The 19560-nt window shown below is 40.5% G+C and overlaps 1 protein-coding gene across 1 annotated transcript in view; it reads right to left on the minus strand.

The window, feature by feature from the left end:
- The window catches only part of grin2da (glutamate receptor, ionotropic, N-methyl D-aspartate 2D, a), a 366952-nt gene that overhangs the window by 159665 nt on the left and 187727 nt on the right, over window positions 1-19560 (minus strand). The window contains exon 10 of the mRNA XM_011480970.4: window positions 11950-12103. Within this exon, the coding sequence (XP_011479272.2) occupies window positions 11950-12103 (154 nt within the window). The remainder of the gene's footprint in view (window positions 1-11949; window positions 12104-19560) is intronic.

The raw sequence follows: 19560 nt of genomic DNA on the forward strand, positions 1-19560 counted from the left end.
CTTCAGAGCCGTGAGCTGCTGTGTTTAACTCCAGCTGTCCCAGCAAGGGAGACAACTGCAGCAACATCCACTGACCAAGCTGACAAGCCCTGGCAGAAAAGATCCCCACAAGAAAAACACTGGCTAAGGCAGGCTGGTCAAAAAAAAATAGTTTTGCCATTGTCTTGCAGCTCGCAGATCAAGTGGTTTAGTTTTCCAGTAATGTCAGTCAAGAATGCAAGTTCAGATTCACAATGTTCATATTCACCATATTCAACAGACATCTCCTCCAATAGCACCTTAAAAATCCTGTGCTGTTTTGCTTTGCAGCTGAGGTTGTTTACGATTTTCAGAATAAGAGTCATTATATGTCCAGAGCCAATCACTTCTGCACATAAGGCCTGCTGGTGAATGACGCAGCAGTAATGCAGACATTTTGGAAAGTCTGGGTCAGCTTTACAGTGAGTGATGAAACCTGTTTGTCTATTGATCATAGCAGGAGTCCCATCTGCAGTCACTGCTACCAGCTTTTCTAATTGTACCTTTTTCTGCACAAAAACTCCTTCACCGTGTTATACATTTCAACTCCTCTTGTAGTTGTCTGTTAGGGCAGATGTGTCAGGAGTTCTTCTCTTGTGGAAACCAAAAGCTATGCTGTACTGTTGCCGTCCACAGACTCATCACACTGGACGTTAACCACCTGCACTTTGCAAGATCCCGGTCCAGCTAATTGGCCAAGTTATCAGACATAGCTGACACTCATCTAGACATTGTAGTGGAAATTGAATGAGTTCTATTGTTCTCATCCTTAGGGACAGTGATAGCAATTATCATCATTGCTTGAATTTTTTTCATGCTATATGCAAAAGTCTTTGTCCCTTAAGGCAACAGATTACAGCCCCCCCCCCCCCCCCCCCCAGGCTGCTGTCGTATTAACATTAGCTTGGAGCTCCAGAATGGACAAGAAAAGACGACGAGAATGGCTCGAGCAGGGCGTTGCTCACGGGGGGGGTCGCTCGTGCCATGCGGTCGCACGTGCTCGGGCCCGCTAAATGCTACTTGTAGCTTTAATTATTATTATTATTATTATTATTCTACCGGAAGAGTCGCCTTTTTGAGGCCTTTAACATACCCCAAAACTCACCAAATTTGGCACACACATCAGGAGTCGCGAAAAATTTCGTATTTTATAGGAGATTGGCATGGGCGCAGAAAAACGGCTTGATAGCGCCACCTACAGTGACTTTTGTCCCGACGCCCCGCATACGCTTTAACGTACAAGCTTGATTTTTACAGGGCATGTTCTTCAGATGGAGACCTACAAAAAAGTCTGAAAGGACCCACCTGTCAGTCGCACAGGAAGTCTGATATATTGAGGTCAATATGTCATTTTTGCTCCATTTTGGACATTTGCAGGCCTCGCTCTAGAACGAACTCCTCCTAGAGATTTGTGAATAATGACTCCAAACTTTGGTTTTGTAAACTAAACACATGTCCGATGTTAAATTGCGAAGCTTTTAAGTTTTTACGGATGTTTGTGACCGTGGCGGCGCGTCGAAAATGGAGGTCATTTTGAAAACACGCCATGAAAAGAAAAATGGCCATTACTCAGCCATGCATAATCCAATCTGATCCAAAATTGATATGCATGATTGTAGTCTGACCCTGACCACATCAGAAGTGGAAAAATCCAGAACAGGTGTAGCGCCACCTGCTGGTAAAAGGAAATGACATGTTTTACTTGGAGCATCACTGCTCCAAGTAGGATGAGCCGACACACCTCAAAATGATGTCCACCTGTTGAAAAGCCATTGATGTTTACTCTGATAAAAAGCCATAACTTTCAATGCGGGGGTGTGGTCGTGACAGAGCGGCGAAGTTGGGCGTCTCGCCATGCACACAAAAGTTGCTCTCACGTGCACATTCCTTGTCCAATCTCACTGAAATTCAATAGAGGTGATGAGGCTTCCATTCTGAACCAATGGATATGACAATCTTGGACGAGCTCCATAGCGCCACCTAGATATTGACAAATACATTTTATGTCACATTCTGACCTATCTTTTCTCTGTGCTTTGTCCGACATTCATAAAATTACAACAGGAGATACTCATAAGGGTCTTCTCTCATCGTCTAAAGTTTCATGGGTGTACACCTGACGGTGCCTGCGCAAGCCAGTGCCAAACAGGAAGTGGTTGATTGCGTTGCAGTCAGATAATTAAAAATTCATAAAAAATCAGCCGTTTGTATCACGAGGCTGAGATTTCAGAATGAGAGGCCTCTTACATATCTCCAACTTAGATACACAGCACTTGCATGGGTGAACAAAAAACGGCTCAATAGCGCCACCTACCATGTTTGTTTTTGAGAGCCCCGCCATGTTCTTTAACATACAAGCTTGATTTTTACAGGACATGTTCATCAGATGGAAACCTACAAAAAAGTCTCTTGGTACCAAGCTGTCAGTCGCACAGGAAGTCTGCTATATTGGTGTCAATATGTCATTTTTGCTGTATTTTGGTCATTTGCAGGCCTCGTTCTAGAACGAACTCCTCCTAGAGATTTTTGAACAATGACTCCAAACTTTGGTTTTGTAAACTAAACACATGTCCGATCTTAAATTGCGAAGCTTTTAAGTTTTTACGGTTGTTTGTGACCGTGGCGGCGCGTCAAAATTTGAGGTCGTTTCGAAATCACGCCATGAAAAGAAAAATGGCCATTACTCAGCCATAAATAATCTAATCTGATCCAAATTTGTTGTGCATGATTGTAGTCTGACTTTGAACACATCTGCAGTGGAAAAATCCGAAACAGGTGTAGCGCCACCTGTTGGCAACAGGAAATGACATGTTTTACTTGGAGCATCACTGCTCCAAGTAGGATGAGCAAACACACCTCAAAATGACGTCCACCTGTTGAAAAACCATTGAAGTTTACTCTGATGAAAAACAAATCTTTCAACGCGGGGGTGTGGTCGTGACAGAGCGGCGAAGTTGGGTATCTCGCCATGCACAAATGTTGCTCTCACGTTCACATTCCTTGTCTGATCTCACTGAAATTAAATAGATTTGATGAAACTGACATTCTGAACCCATGGATATGACAATTTTGGACGAGCTATATATGTTCATAAATGATCATGAAGCATGATCATATAATCAAGCTTCATAGGAAATCAGCCGTTTGTCTCAGGAAGCTGAGATTTCAGAATTAGATGCGTCCTACAAAGCTCCATGTTTGAAAAGCAGCACTATACGTACGAGAAACATTTAACCACCTTAATCACCCTATTGTGCTGAAAGCAAATTTTTGGACATTTTGACTCAAGCAAATATTTTTATCATAACTTCTGTTTAGTTTATCAGCACCAAAATAAAAAATATTTACATTTATAAAATGAACTGGTCAACTCTAGGATTTTATTTATTCAATCTTACATCCTCAAGCCTCTCTTCAGTCTCCCCTGCTGCAGGAGTGGAGTTAGCCCCCCCCCCCCCCCCCCCCCCCCCCCCCAACCCCCGGCTGTGTGCTCACATGTAAATTAGCCAGGAGTGGCAGACAGAAAGTAGAACAGTTAGAAAGCCTAGTTCAACACTAAAATACAGCAATTTCCTTTGTTTTGTTTGTCTTTTATACATACTTAGCACTAATCATTGCTTTTTTATTCATCCAAAATACAATTAACTTTATATTTTATCTTTTTTTTTTTTTTTACAAACAAAACATATGAATGTGCTCCAAAACAAAACCCAGCCTCAGTACACTCCTACAGATGTAACATCAGACAGTAAATGTCTCTTTTATGCTTTTTTAATCAATGCTGCAACTACATTTCCTTTCTATACATCCAAAGAAATTAAACTACAATGACAACAAACACAACATATAGCAAATGTCTCTAAGAAGATTGTGTATATACAATATGTACCACCTTTAAACACCAAATAAATAACAAATCTTTCTAATAAAATCACAAAAAATGGAACACAAAATGTAAAACCCAAATTAGAAATTGCAATTTTAAAAAGATACATTTTTCAGCAGCTTTTCAAAATCAATCACATATTTTACTCTTCTGTGGATGAAACAAAGAAGTCCAGAATAATGTAGCCACTTCTCCAAAGTCTCTGTCACCTTCAGTTTTAAACAAAGTCTGTGAAAATCCATTATACATTGGTCACATGTATTCAGAGACCTGCTAAAAGTGCACAATTGTAAAAGCTCTTTTATATAGACAACTGTTTGTTTGCTTAGAGCTCTAAATATAAAGAAATGCTTTTCTATCACCTAGACACAGGTGGAGAACCACATCAACTGGATTAGTAACAGGGAAACATGTTTAGGTTTAAACTTACATCAATAGACAACATGAAGCTGTTCATCACATTTTTGACCTAAACATGTAAACACATCCTTGGCTCTGCAGTTAGGAAATGGTAATTGGGAATCTCTTCATACCAGGAGCCAGCCTGAACATTGGAACATCACCACAGTGCCCATCCAGACTGGGACAGCAACGGGGTCCACTTCACAGCCGTGAGGCTGCTGTGTTTAACTCCAGCTGTCCCAGCAAGGGAGACAACTGCAGCAACATCCACTGACCAAGCCGGCAAGCCCTGGCAGAAAAGATCCCCACAAGAAAAACACTGGCTCAGGCAGGCTGGTCAATAAAAAAATATAGTTTTGCCAATGTCTTGCAGCTCGCAGATCAAGTGGTTTAGTTTTCCAGTAATGTCAGTCAAGAATACAAGTTCAGATTCACCATATTCATATTCACCATATTCAGCAGATATCTCCACCAATAGCACCTTAAAAATCCTGTTCTGTTTTGCTTTGCAGCTGAGGTTTTTTTTATGATTTTCACAATAGGAGTCATTATATGTCCAGAGCCAATCACTTCTGCACATAACGCCTACTGGTGAATGACGCAGCAGTAATGCAGACATTTTGGAAAGTCTGGGTCAGCTTTACAGCTTACAGTGAGTGATGAAACCTGTCTGCAGTCACTGCTACTGGCTTTTCTAATGGTACCTTTTTCTGCACAAAAACTCCTTCACCGTATTATACATTTCAACTCCTCTTGTAGTTGTCTGTTAGGGCAGATGTGTCAGGAGTTCTTCTCTTGTGGAAACCAAAAGCTATGCTGTACTGTTGCCGTCCACAGACTCATCACACTGGACGTTAACCACCTGCACTTTGCAAGATCCCGGTCCAGCTAATTGGCCAAGTTATCAGACATAGCTGACACTCATCTAGACATTGTAGTGGAAATTGAATGAGTTCTATTGTTCTCATTCTTAGGAACAGTGATAGCAATTATCATCATTGCTTGAATTTTTTTCATGCTTTATGCATAAGTCTTTGTCCTTTAAGGAAACAGATTACAGTCCCCCCCCCCCCCCCCCCCCACAGGCTGCTGTCATGTTAACATTATCTTGGAGCTCCAGAATGGACAAGAAAAAACAACGAGAATGGCTCGAGCAGGGCGTTGCTCACGGGGCGGTCGCTCGTGCCAGGCGGTGGCACGTGCTCGGGCCCGCTAAATGCTACTTGTAGCTTTAATTTATTTATTTTTTACTTTAAGACCACTGTTTTCAACTGAAACAATAAAGACATTTAATAAAAATGTGAAATAGATTTCAATGCCTTTAACAATGTTGTCAAAGTTTTTGTAAAAGTCTGAGGATGCTATAACAAGTTTTTGATTGTCATGTTTTGACATCCTTCCTTTATTACTAGAAAAAACACTGTTTAATAAAAATATGCATCTCAGCAAAAACGATTTTTGATTTAAAGAAAACAAAAAAGATTCCCACATCACTCTTCCTCTACCACCGTGCTCGACAGCTTAGAGGTTTTTACTAATGCTGTTGTCATCAACCATGGTTTTGTGCTCTAAGCACAATCCTATACTGTTCAAAAAATGTGTTTGTCTTTTTTACAATCATTTTTTTGTTAGTTGCTTTGGTCAATTTCTTTATGGTTTAAAACATATTTTCTGACATATAAAAGTTATTTTCTTTTGTTTCTTTCTTACATGACTGGATTTTATAAACTGTCTGCTGACTTCCTGTTGCCAAAGCATGCTTTGGTGAGCTACACAAAAGCATTTACCTCCAAATTGTTAGTGTGAATGACAGGCCAGCACTGTACTTGACTTTTCTTCCAAAGATTTTTTTTTTTTTGCTTCCCTTCACTTTTTTTATTTCCTTGACAGTTCCTTTTCAGTTCCTCTTTTTATGACTCCGGCTTTAGCTCTTGTATATCTGCTTTTGTGGTCAGACATGTGGCAAAATGTAAAAATACATTCAATATATTTCTCAATAAATCAAAATCAATGTGAAAAAATATTGGAAACATTTTTTTTTTTTTTAATTTCCACAAATAAATATTTTGAATTAATAGCTTGATTAAATTGACACCTTTCTGCTCTGGATGCAAAGAAATAAAATACTCCTCCTGTGAGGATTCTGTGGTTCAGTTTTTTTTAGTGGTGTTTTTAGTCATCTTGTTTCCCCTGTCAGTCACTCCAGGTTCATGTTAATCATCCACAGCTGTCTTCATTTCTGTTTATTGTCTTTAGTGTATATAAGTGTCTGGTTTTCAGTTCTTCGTTTTCAGGTCATATGCTCAGTCTTGTAACCCTTTTAGTTGCCATGTCATGTTTCAGTTTATTTATTAAATGTTAAATTTCTGCCACTAAATGTGGTCTTCTGCATACTGGGTCCTAACCACCAATTCCCTACACTCTCCTTGTTTCTGCTCCCCTTATTGCCCCATGTGACATGTTAAAATGGGAGCCACATTTTACTATCTCTAGACCTTGTTAAGTTAAAAATGAATTCTGGTCTGCAGGTTGATAACCTGCAAGAGAATATATAATATATACACTTTTAAATGAATTTCATGCATGTAATTTCAAACTAGTCAAAGCTAAATACTCAAGATAAATCAAGAAACAGGACACTGCAAACCTGAGGCATCTTTGGAGCTCACCAGAACATTCTCAGCCCTACATAGTGATGCATTGCTGACAAAGGATCCATCTGAACACACAAGTGCTGCCCCCTACTGAGGTTCCTTCTTCTTTATTTTTTTCCTCTGAATTAGTTTTTTATTTTTTGTTTTGAAAGGGGGGGGGGGGGGGGGTCCTTACTGAGAAGGAGGGTCTTAGGATGCCCAGTTTAGTTTAGTCTGTTTAGTTAGGTTTAGCAATAATCTATCGTAGTGTATGACTGATTTCATGTTCTTAATTAACGCTGCACAGTGGTGCAGTGGTTAGCGCTCTTGCCTCACAGCAAGAAGACCCCCAGTTCAAGTCCCAGCTGGGGGAACTGAAACAGAACAGCAATGGGACCTTTCTGTTTGGATGCTCTCCCAGGGTCTGTGTGGGTTTTCTCTGACTCTGACTCTGGCTACCCCCAACATCCATTCAATTGGCAACTTTAAATTGTCCCTCTGGGTGTGTGTGTGATTGTGGCGACAGACTGGCTAACTGTCCAGGGTGTTCCCTGCCTTCGCCCACAAGTAGCTGGGATAGGATCTGGCAGCCCTGTGACTCTGATGGCAGAAGATGAATGAATGAACAGTATGAAGCCGATTGAGATGACTATTGTTGTAATATTGAGCTATATAAATACAATTGAAAGAATTACTTACCAAACAAAGAGAAAATTATAAAATGTGAACTCAAAAAAAGCATTTTTCTGTTTAAAAGACTACCATCTTGGTAAGGGCACCATAAAAAAGCCAAATCAGTGATGATGAAAATGTCTACAACTTAGGATGAATTTATTTTTATAGTTAAACTTATGTAGAACAAGAACATGTCTATTGCTTTCATCCCCAAGGCACATATCTGCAAAAGTGTAATTTGTTTTGAATGGTTAGGTGCTAATTATAATTAGGTTAGGTAGCACCTAACCATATATTTGAGATATATTTGAGATATATCTCAAATATATTTGAGGGAAAAAAACACACACACAGTAAAATGTTCGTAAAAATAGTTTGGGAAAGAATCTTTTTAATTTCAATATGCTTTTATAAAAGATCATCTTTGTCCTCCCTTCTGCTCCTCCACCAACACAGATCTGTATATGTAAATATTGAATGCAGTCCCCACTCTAGTCACCACACAGGACAAAATGGCCTTGGGAGCCTTCCGTCTCCATCCAGCCATGATGTGTTTCCAATTGTCTCCTAAATCTTAACTGACAGATGAATAAATGTACAACGGAGAGGATCAGCACTGTCAGGGGTTGATACTTGCTGCAGATTTGAGTTAGACGTACAAAGGAAATCGATGAGCTTCAACTGCAAGCTGACCTTCCAGGTTTGTAGGACACATTTCAGGATAAGCATCCCCTAAGACGGCATGCTTGGACTGAAGAAAATGCAACAGAAGTGACACCAACATCAAATATTTTATGAAAGAAACAAAGACGTGATGAAAGCATGCTGTAAAATAAGAGTGCAGTTATGCAGCTAATTATGTAAAACACCCAACAATGTAGAGATTTGTTTTACAATTCAAATCTACCCTGTCTGCAGCTGAATGTATGCAGAATTCTCACAGACAGCTTCCAAGCACAGATGGAGGGTTTAGGGAGTAATCGCCTGAGACGCTGCTCTGTGTTAACAAGTCATTTTTGCTAAAGGGTCTCCACTGCTGCATGCACACGGCATCATGTCAACCAGGCGGCGCGCAGATTAAAACATCTGAGAACATCTGAAATGCCCCAGTTGTTTTTTGCTTCAAACTATCCCCCCCCCCCCCCAAACTATTCTCCTCTGTTTTTTTTTGTTTTTTTCGTTGCATCAGTCTGAGTCCATCCTTTTTCCCAATCCTTTATTATTTTTATCAATTTCTCTTCTTCTTGAATTGAATTCTCACCATATTTAGTTTTCTTCATCTTACCAGTAAATAAATAGTCTTAAGGTAAGAAGATTTGTGCATTCAGAGTTGTTATCTGAGTTGAAGCCAGCTTATTTCAAAGCGGAGAAAATCTTGTTTTAAAGTTTGAGTTGGCAGCTTTGTGAAGACCCTCTTTTTATAACTGAAAAATGACTTCCCACATACTGCACAGCACTATATAAAATGTCAGGGCTGCTGGGCAACCTCATTATAAATGAGAGAATGAAAGGTTGATCACGCCGCACTGCCGCGTCACGTCATGTCACGCTGCTGCCACTTCAGGTGGGAGTCAGAAAAAAGCAGAGCTGAAATTCAGCTTTGTTTCCATAACAAAGGCACACGTCACCGTGGAAAACATGGTGAAAGATGGAGTGCACTGTTTTCTTCACTCCTCCATCATCTTCATCAAGAATTCAAGTCTGCAGACACTAACATTGTTGCTGAAAGTGCAACCCAAAGTTCTTAAGATGTGTCCCAAAAGTAAAAGTAAATTTACAATAATAATAAAAAATATATCCAAATACAAATAAAAATGAACTACAATAAAAAAAAACGGATGATCTTTAAAAGCACTGAAAGTAAATAGTTATCAGTTAATTTAGTGGCCTTTTGCGGTGATCAAATTGTAAATGTTGAAAAGCTGCTCAGATGACACTAGGTTCATACTTGTGTCAAACCACACAGGAATGCCGCCAATATTGTTTTATAGCGAAATATGAACAAAGCAAGATTCTGTCAAATATCCAGAGACTGCCACCATATATTTTTTTTCGAATGCATAAAATATTATTTGTTAAGTTCAAATTTCCAAAATCTCACTATCTCAAATGTTTGCATGTAAGGTGTTTTTAATGGTGGAAAAGATGGAAATCGAAAACCAGAAAAACTGATTTAATTAGTGGATGTCACTGTGTGGATAGAATATTCTATTCAGGCAATTTAACATGTTTTTTACAGAAATAACCCATTTTTTTTATTGGTTAGGAGAAATGTCATGCAGACGTAATCAGATTAGGAATAGTAAATTTTTGTCACAAAGTAATTTTGCACCAGGATTTCTGATTAAATAATATAATAAAACTGCTGCACAGTGATAAACTGTTCAAATGTGGGAAACTTTGTCTTTTCTTTTGTCCAGGACTGGACTTTAAGAGGTCTGCAGGTAGGTTTTGACATCTCATGGATGTTCTGAAGAGTCCTCATGCTACTTCACATTCATGAAATGAAGTGAGTGTTTACATCCTATCAGTGAAACCACCCAAAGGTTGAATTTTTTTACCCTGGTAGAAATCAATGAGGAGAGAGCAGATTTCGACAATTTCTTTTGCTGAAAACACCCTATTCATAGCTTTGGAAAGCAACTTAAATGTCAATAAAACTAGCAATTTAAGTCTAATTTTTTAAACCTATAGGTGCAAGTAAAAGCACAAAAAAGGTTTTCCCAAAGATTTACAGCAAAAACAACAAGGATCTCTATTCTTGAAGAGACAAAATCCCTCCTGAGGGAAATAATGAAATAACCTAGCGTTTAATTTGAAAAAAGACGTAAATTCATCTCTCATAATCCATCTTTGTATTTTTGAGGTTCGAGTTGGGTAGAGTGAGTGATTTCATCTATTGTTGGGGAGATTCTGAAAATGCTCCGATCTCTTCTTCCTGTTTTGATGATAAATGTCTCGTCTATTGCCTTTTATAAGGTCAAGTATGGTAGCATGGGAAACTATTATGGTAGCGTATATGCTTTTATTAAATTAGAGCCATCCCATGTTTCTAAATAAGCAATGTTGGATCAGCAACTTTGGGCCAAATAATCCTTGCAGATGCACAAATATTTCCCACAAATAGTTCAGTGTATTTAATCTAGTTTACAAAAGATGATCAAGTCATTGTTTGACAAACTTCCACTGCCTTTAATAGTCTGAAATAAAAAGAAACATTTTAAAACGAGAAAGGGAAGACAAATGGCTAAATTAAACACAATCACATTTTCTGCTTGCACTAATTCTTTGCCTGCAGGGGATCAAAACTGCTCTCTATCATTGTAGGGACATGGCATCCTGCTGTTTGACTGAATGTTATTCAACTTTGTTTTATTTATTTATTTATTCTATTATTAAATATTAGTGAAATCCGGTGCAGTTTGAAATGAAAAGAGTTTTTTTTTTTAGAGTCTGTCCTAAATCATGTTGATATTTCAGCTGAACCAATCCAGTTATTTTTCTTAATCTTGATGTGCCAAGTTCAACCCTAAAGCCTCTTCTTCTTGTAAACTCTCTAAAGTGGCTATAAAGAGGATTTAGAGAGATTTCCTTCACCTGCAGTAATGATGGCACACTAGTACTCATACAGTAGATGCTCTTACAGCTGCCAGAACACACACACCTGAGGAGAAAAATATAGTTAAACTTTTTAGTTTTAGAAAACATTCACCTCATTGTCTTATGTACTCTGTTTAGCTCTTTTTGGAATGTATGTTTATTTGTTTGTTTGTTTTTGGTGGAAAAGTCAAAAAGATGTGAAAAACGTTGAAGAATTTCAAGGAAAGACATGAAAATAAATAATAAATGAAAAAAAAAGGAGTGTTTAAAAAAAACAATAAAAGAAATAGCTGACCATGAGAAAGACATGCAACATTTTAGGATGATTAAAGACAGGGATGAGAATGTGTTGATATGTTCCAAAGGTCTGATGGGAAAAAGATGGAAGGACAACATTGGGGCTACTGGAACAGATGAGTCGCTGTGGCAACCTCTAAAGGAAGCAACTGAATAGACAAAGATGCAATAATGAATCTCATAACAACAAAATAAAATCTGCAGGAATTGATGACATTTAAACATCAAACATCTGTGATCTCTTTCTACAAGACTGCAGTTCTAAAATCAGCAAACCGCAAGTAAAGGTGGAGGATCTGAGCCTGGGGGGAGGGGGGCCAGAATAACCCTCCAGAATGACAGATGGCATATAAAAAAACACAATGCATGTCTTAAAAGGCAAGATTAGAAATTTCGGTGACAAATCAAACTCTGTAGTGGAGTTGTAAAACACCTCACCCAGGAACGCAGAGGGAGAAACTGTGCCATTACTGCGGGAAACCATGACGCTGATGCCGGTCTCCACGAACGGAACAGAGAACTCCACCACCTCCGACCGCTCCTCATTGATGGTGAGGGAGCCAATGGCCATGTCGGCTCTGTTGGAAACCACCTGGAGAGCGAAACAACCAAGACTTGGGTGAGATGGTAAACGTGCAACAAAGAAGAATGCATTTGTGGACTGAAACTTAAAAATGTATCTTTTCAAATAGCTCCCACTGGGAAACATTAGAGGAGCAGCTCATGTTAGATGTTTTGGAGATGAATATAGGGAAGCAAACTGAAGTGGTTTGGTCACATTGAGAGGAGGAACCATGATGACGTTAGAAAAGGGAAGCTGAGGTTGGAGAAACGTGGAAGAACATCAAAGATCAGAGAGGAAGTTCATGGATGTAGGAGGACAAGAGGGTCGTTAATGTGAACAAGGAGGAGGCAGAGGAGAAGGTTAGACGGAGGAGAATGATTCACTTTGGAGATCCCTCCCTAAAGGGAGCAACCAAAAGGAAAAGATTAAAACATTTCCCAAAACAAATATATCAAGTTACGCAACTAACATAATTACTCAAAAATTTACCAGACTCAACTGAAAACTTTATAAGATGAGTTAAAAAATGTCCTGAAGGCATGCCACGTACATTAATGCGAATACAATTTCTTTTTTTAAGCAAAATAAACATTTTTGTTTAATTGCTTTTTTATTGATTTGACATATTTACACTGAATAAATGTATGTTGTTAAAATTTAATTTCAATATGATGATGATGTAATGCCAAAAACAATACAAGGGACAAAAGAAATGAAATAAGACAGAAAAAGGTTGAAATTTTGAAATGAGAAAAACTCTAAAACAAATAAGATATGGCAATTAAGAGAATTGGGAAATTTAAAAGTGTAAAATATAGTGACCTTTAAAAATTTATAGCAACTAAATGAAGATAATTTTTGATGACAAAAATTACAATAATAAAATGAAATTTAAACTTTCACGAATTGACTCATTGTGTCAGGAACAGGAATAAACATGCAGAAGACCTGCAGACAGGTTTGACTTAAAAAAAAAACCTGTAAGACAAGTGAGAAATCAAATAGGGACAACATAGATGAAATGACAAGCATGAACTGAAAACCAGGGCAGCTGTGGGTAAAGTGAGACGATGACAGGAGAAAACTCCCAAAACATGACAAAAAACAGGAAAAAACTAAATAAATATAACTTCACATAGTTATTAATGTTATAAAGATGACAATAATAAAAAGTTAAAGTTCCATTTTGAAATAGCTTAGTTGACCAAAACAAGATAATATTGGCTAATTTCAAATTTTCTAATCGTTCTGCATTTTGGCAGTTTCTGCTCTTTATATTTAACTCTGACATAAAACACTTTATTCATTTTAAATCCCTTATTTGTATCTTTCAGCTTACACACCATCTTTTGGGCCAAGGCAGGATGGTGAGGGCAAAAATACAAAAACTATAACATTTCTTTAGAGCCAAAAAAACTAACAGCAAGAAAATAACTCATCCTCATCATTCTCCAGAACCAGGACATGTAAAAAGGTGGTATGGCAGCATACAAGTTCTGGTTCAAGTAGTGTTTCCTCATTGTGTTTCCTTAAGAACTGCTTTCTTTTTCGTGTGACCCCTCCCACAGCAGCAGTAATCCTGGATCAGGTGGTCAGCAGGTGAAGAAGTAAAAGGATTTGGAGCTCTGTCACGCTTTATCTTTCATGACTCAGAGGTCACAGGATGTCAGCTGAGGGACTCTGCAGGCTGGAGTACGCTGTCATTTCTCTGCTCTGACCCAAGCTCAGACTGTAGAGATAAAGCCTTTCAGCAGAAACCACCAAGATCCCTTTAACGCGTTCTTAAACGCGGTTTGTGTTGAAATCTTCAAAGCCTTTTTGGGACTTTGTTGTGTTTCTGCACCTCAGCAAAAGATTCAAGATTCAAGATTCAAAGGGTTTATTATCATATGCACAGTAAAGAAACGGGTTTCCCTGCACAATGAAATTCTTTCTTTGCTGTCTGCTCCGAATGCCCAAAAGTATAGAGGAAACAAAACAATTCACTCACATCATACACACAAAAACACAAGATGTCGAGTGGCTGTTGTAAAAGTGCAAATGTGCAAAAGTGACAATGACAGTAGCAGCAATTAGGATAAGCAAAGGTGCAGTTTGTTTTTTCCAGACTCCAGTCAGCTGTTAAGGAGTCTGATGGCAGAGGGAAAGAAAGAGTTCTTGAGTCTGGTGGTCCTGCACTTCACACTCCTGTACCTCCGTCCTGAGGGGAGGAGAGTGAACAGTCCTCGTTGCGGGTGGGTAGGGTCCTTGATGATGGAGGCAGCTCTCCTGCAGACCCTGCGTTTGTAGATGCTCTGCAGCGAGGGAAGAGGAGTCCTGGTGATCTTGGACGCAGTCTTTACCACTCTCTGCAGGCGTTTGCGGTCCGCAGCGGTAGAGCTGCCGTACCACACTGTGATGCAGCTGGTCAGGATGGACTCAACCATGCAGCTGTAGAAGTTGCTGAGGATCTTCGGGGACATGCCGAACCTCCTCAGCCTCCTCAGAAAGTACAGCCGCTGATGAGCTTTCTTCACCAGCTGTGACGTGTTTAGTGTCCAGGTGAGGTCCTGGCTGAGGTGGACCCCCAGATATCTGAAGCTGCTCACCCTCTCCACTTCCAGACCTCGGATAAGAAGCGGCTGATGAGGGTTCCTCCTCTCCTTCCTCATGTCCACTATCATCTCCTTTTGTCTTGTCGGTGTTGAGGGTGAGGTTGTTGTCCCCACACCATGTCACCAGACTGGCCACTTCCCTCCTGTAGGCTGCTTCGTCTCCGCCAGTGATGCGTCCTATCACAGCGGTGTCGTCGGCGAACTTCAGGATGATGTTGTCCTTGTGAGAGGCCCCACAGTCATGGGTGAACAGGGTGTCGAGGATTGGGCTGAGAACACAGCCCTGTGGTGTGCCAGTGTTTGTGATGATGCTGGCTGAAGTCCTGTTCCCTATTCTGACAGACTGAGGCCTGCCAGTCAAAAAGTCCAGGAGCCAGTCACAGATGATGGGATGTATTCCAAGGGAGAACAGTTTGTGGGTGAGCTTGTGGGGAACAACCATGTTGAAAGCAGAACTGTAGTCAATAAAGAGCATCCTGATGTAGGAGTCTTTATTCTCCAGGTGTGAGAGGGAGGTGTGCAGTGCTGCAGCGATGGCGTCTGAGGTGGACCTGTTGGGCCGGTATGCGTACTGCAGGGGGTCTAGTGTGTCTGGAATGCTGCTCTGGATGTGGGTCAGCATCACCCTCTCAAAGCACTTCATAATGATCGGAGTGAGTGCTACTGGCCTGTAGTCATTCAGGCAGGTGGGAGGGCTCTTCTTGGGGAGGGGAACAATGGTTGTGGTCTTGAAGCAGGAGGGGACCACTCTTTGGCTGAGGGACAGGTTGAATATGGAGGTGAGAATGTCTGTCAGCTCGTTAGCACATGCTCTGAGAGCTCGTCCAGGAATGTTGTCCGGACCGGTTGCCTTGCGGGTGTTGATCCTCCTCAGGGCTTTGTTTACCTGGGCTGATGAGACGACTGGTGGGGGTGAGGGGGGTGTAATTGTCCAAGAGTATAATGGTCCCTCCGTGTGGGGGGTGGACGTCTCAAAGCGGGTGTAGAATGCATTGAGCTCGTCGGGCAGGCTGTCTGCAGCACTGATGGTGCTGGTGCTGCTTCTGTAGTCTGTGATGTGCTGCAGGCCCCTCCACATGCGGCCAGAGTCAGCAGTAGAATAGAAGCCATCCAGCTTCTCTCTGTACTGCCTCTTTGCTGCTGTGATGGCCTTTCTCAGGCCGTACTTCGCAGCTTTGTACTCGGACTCATTGCCAGATGTAAATGCAGTGGAGCGAGCACGCAGCATGTGATGTACATGGCTGTTTATCCAGGGCTTCTGATTAGGAAACTTCCTGACTTGGATGGTGGGCACAATGTTCTCCACACAAGTGCTGATGTATCCAGTCACATAGTCAGCATAATCCTGTATGCTGACAGAAGAGTCCTCCAGAGTGGCTGCAGCTTTGAACACATCCCAGTCTGTTGTCATGAAACAGTCCTGCAATGTGCTCTCAGTCTCAGGGGTCCAGAGCTGAACCTGTTTGGTGACTGGATTAGATTGTTTGAGTCTTTGTCTGTAGGCTGGGTACAGAAACAAAGAGATGTGGTCCGAGTGTCCAAAGTGGGGGCGGGGTGCGGCCCTGTATGCACCCTTTATGTTTGTGTAATCATGGTCCAAGATGTTCTTGTCACGAGTGGGAATGTTAACATGCTGGTAATATCTGGGAAATACGGTCCGGAGATTGGACTGATTAAAGTCGCCCGCAGCAATAAAAACAGCTGCAGCATCGGGGTGAGCCGTCTCTAGAGCGCTGATGACGTCATATAGCTCGCCGAGAGCCGCTGCAGTGTTGGCTCGCGGGGGAATGTAAACAGCAGCTAAAAACACGGCTGTAAACTCCCTTGGCAGGTAGTAGGGACGGCACTTTAGCAACAAAAACTCCACATCAGGCGAACAGTGCTGGTGAACAGTCCGTACGTCCCCACACCACGTGTTGTTGATAAACACACACACGCCGCCCCCCTTCGCTTTACCGGAGGCTGCTGTCCGGTCTCCCCGATGAATGGAGTGCGTCTGTAGCTGCAGAGCGGAATCTGGGACGTTTTCCGAGAGCCACGTTTCGGTGAAGATCAGAGCGCAGCACTCTCGTATTTCCCGCTGTGTCGTCGTCCTGGCTCTTAGTTCGTCCAGTTTGTTGTCCAGAGACCGGACGTTCACGTTGGCTAGCAGGAGGCTGGGTAGCGGGGGTCGGGTTGCACGGGCTTTTAGCCGAGCGTGGAGCCCCCCCCCCCCCCCCCCCCCCTCTTCCCTCTCTTGCGGCGCCGTCTCTGAAGCACTCTCCTCGGGTCAGCTGGTTCGCAGGAGGCCGGCGCGCCGGGGGCATCCCGATGGCTGTGGCGGCGGTGGTCATTAGGGCGCACAATGAATTGCAGGTCCGGAGGTATAAATCCGTTAAATCCAATATGATGCAGGTCTGCAATGTTAAGCAGTGTCTGCCTGTTGTATGCCAGTCCTGCATGGCATCTGTGCAGCGCAGTAAACACAATAAATACGCAAAAAATAACAAAAAGCCGGCATTCTGGAGCAGAAAAGAACTGGTTGACTGAACTAACTTAGATGTGTTTTTGCTTCCCTTTTTATTCCTAATCTTACATAATTACACTAAATTACAAAGAAAGTTTCAGAAAATTGCCATCATTAAGTGAATATTTTTATTTTTCAAAGGGTCTTTACCACATATAGAAAATAATTGTTTTAGTCAGTTTTTACCCCACAGTCTTACAGCTCCTTTAGTCCTTAAGTCAGATCTGGCTGAACAATCAGAAAATTGCAGAAAAACAACCATGTGGAGATGGGCCACATGTGTTTTGGATGGTTTTGGGATGCATAGTGCTTTCAATTCAGAAATTTAATGAAGACACTTCAATCAAAGAGTTACTCTAGAGCCCTCACTGCACCGGTGGCAAGAGGACCTCTTGGATTTGTTCTAAAGATATGAGCCTTTCTTCTTCTTATTGTTGCTTACAAGGTAATACCAATACATTTGGTCTTCTTTGTGAGACAAGAGGGTCCAAATGTGCAACAAATCAAGAAAAACAACCACACACCAACCAGGCAAGTGAAGGTAACATGAAATACATGAACTTTAAATGAGAATCAATGAGTGCATTTTTTGCTACTGAATGTTGCAGGTCAATAACATTTTTCTTTTTTAAATGCAACCATGTGGATGTGTGGGAGTTGCATATATTTACGTAAAAACAGCGTGGATGAAAATGAGCTCAGGGTCCAAAAGTCTAACTAGAATAGATCCTCAAGATGAATCCAAGAGTTTGTGATGTAACAAGCTGCAGTATTCTGGTAAGGAAATGATGCCGCAGCAGACATGTAGAACTGTCATAAAACAGAAGTCTGCAAGTGACTGAATCTTCTGCTGAAAAAAAATATCAGCGCAGAATTTTAAAGATCCCACAAAAAATCATGTCATAAAGTCATCTGCAGCAAAGCATAGATAATTCCAGAACCCATAAACTCTCAGATGAGACTGGACAGGTAATTAAATTTCCTGACCAAAAATCAGTGCTAAAAACAATCAAATGCTTTAGTCGTAGCCCTATAATCACTTGAAATTCATAAAATGCAGCATTGAATGTTTAGATCAGTTTTGCAGTACCATTTTTTGTCATATGCCTAATTTTGAAGGAAGTTTCAAACTAAAACAGACATCAAGCACTTGTGAAAATCTCAATAACTCAAAGGAAAAAAGCATTCATGCTGACATGGCAAAAATAAAATGTCATGTGAAGGTAGCTGATGCCACAAACTAGGAACAGTGATTGAAAAAGTTGAGTCTCCTCTGATTTTTAGCTTCATCTTTGAAACAGTCAAAACTGACCTCATAGTGAGAATAAAGGAGAGTACAGGCAAACAATCTATAACCTTTTTAAATAATTTTGACTGCAAAAGATATTCCTTTTTGGATAATTAAACCAAAAAAATCTTTTTTTTTTACATCACAGGTCATTAAGTTTAAAGGTAACTGTCCATTTTAACATCGATGGTCAACAACTGTGGATTTTATAGCTTATTACCCACCTTCAAAAATGTTCATGCTCTTTATGCTGCTTCATGGTATTACCCCCCCCCCCCTTCTGTAATCACCCTCCTATCCCCCTCTCTCTAACATCCCTCTCTCTTCTTCCCTCCTTTCTTTCTCCGTCCGGTCCAACACAAAAGATTTTAGAATATGATTAAAAAGAATAAAGTTTGGCTTAGATTACAAAAGGGGTTTATTCAGACAAACCTCTGGTCTGGCAGAAGACTCATAACCCCTGTTGTTAAAGTAAAATATGTCCAACACAAGAGGCCTTCAGCTCTCATCTGTTTGTTCGGCTGTTGGACAGGACAAGTTAAAAGTTTGTTTGTGTTTGATTTCTGAGCCAGTTCCAAGGCTTCATCCCTTTATATTAAAAATAATACAATCAGTTAAATTCCTAAAGACATTTTTCCATCACATCAAGAAAACAAGCAAAGTGACAACATTGACATCTGACACAAATTTCATATTTTATCTCGTTTTAGCTCATCATATTAAACTAAAAAAAAAGATTAATTTATATCAGATAACAAAGAAATATAGTTAACTATAATGAATAATCAACTCATTTATCAGCTCTTTTTTGTTTTTACTTGTCTTGTCCAACAGCTGAGCAAACAGATGAGAGCTGAAAGCCTCTTCTGTTGGACATATTTTACTTTAACAATAAGGATTATGAATCTTTTGACACACTAGATGTATATTTGAATTAACCCCTTTTGTAATTTAGGCTACACTTTATTCATCTTACTTATATTTGTAACAATTTTTTGTTGCACAGGACGGAAAGAAAAGGGGGGAAGAAGAGAGAGGGATGTTAGAAAAAATGTCTAAGGTGACAAAGTCAAGATTTTTGGAAAAGCTCTAAAAA

This window comes from Oryzias latipes, chromosome 11, assembly GCF_053564925.1.
Source record: "Oryzias latipes strain Hd-rR chromosome 11, Olatipes_Hd-rR_3.1".
NCBI lineage: Eukaryota > Metazoa > Chordata > Actinopteri > Beloniformes > Adrianichthyidae > Oryzias > Oryzias latipes.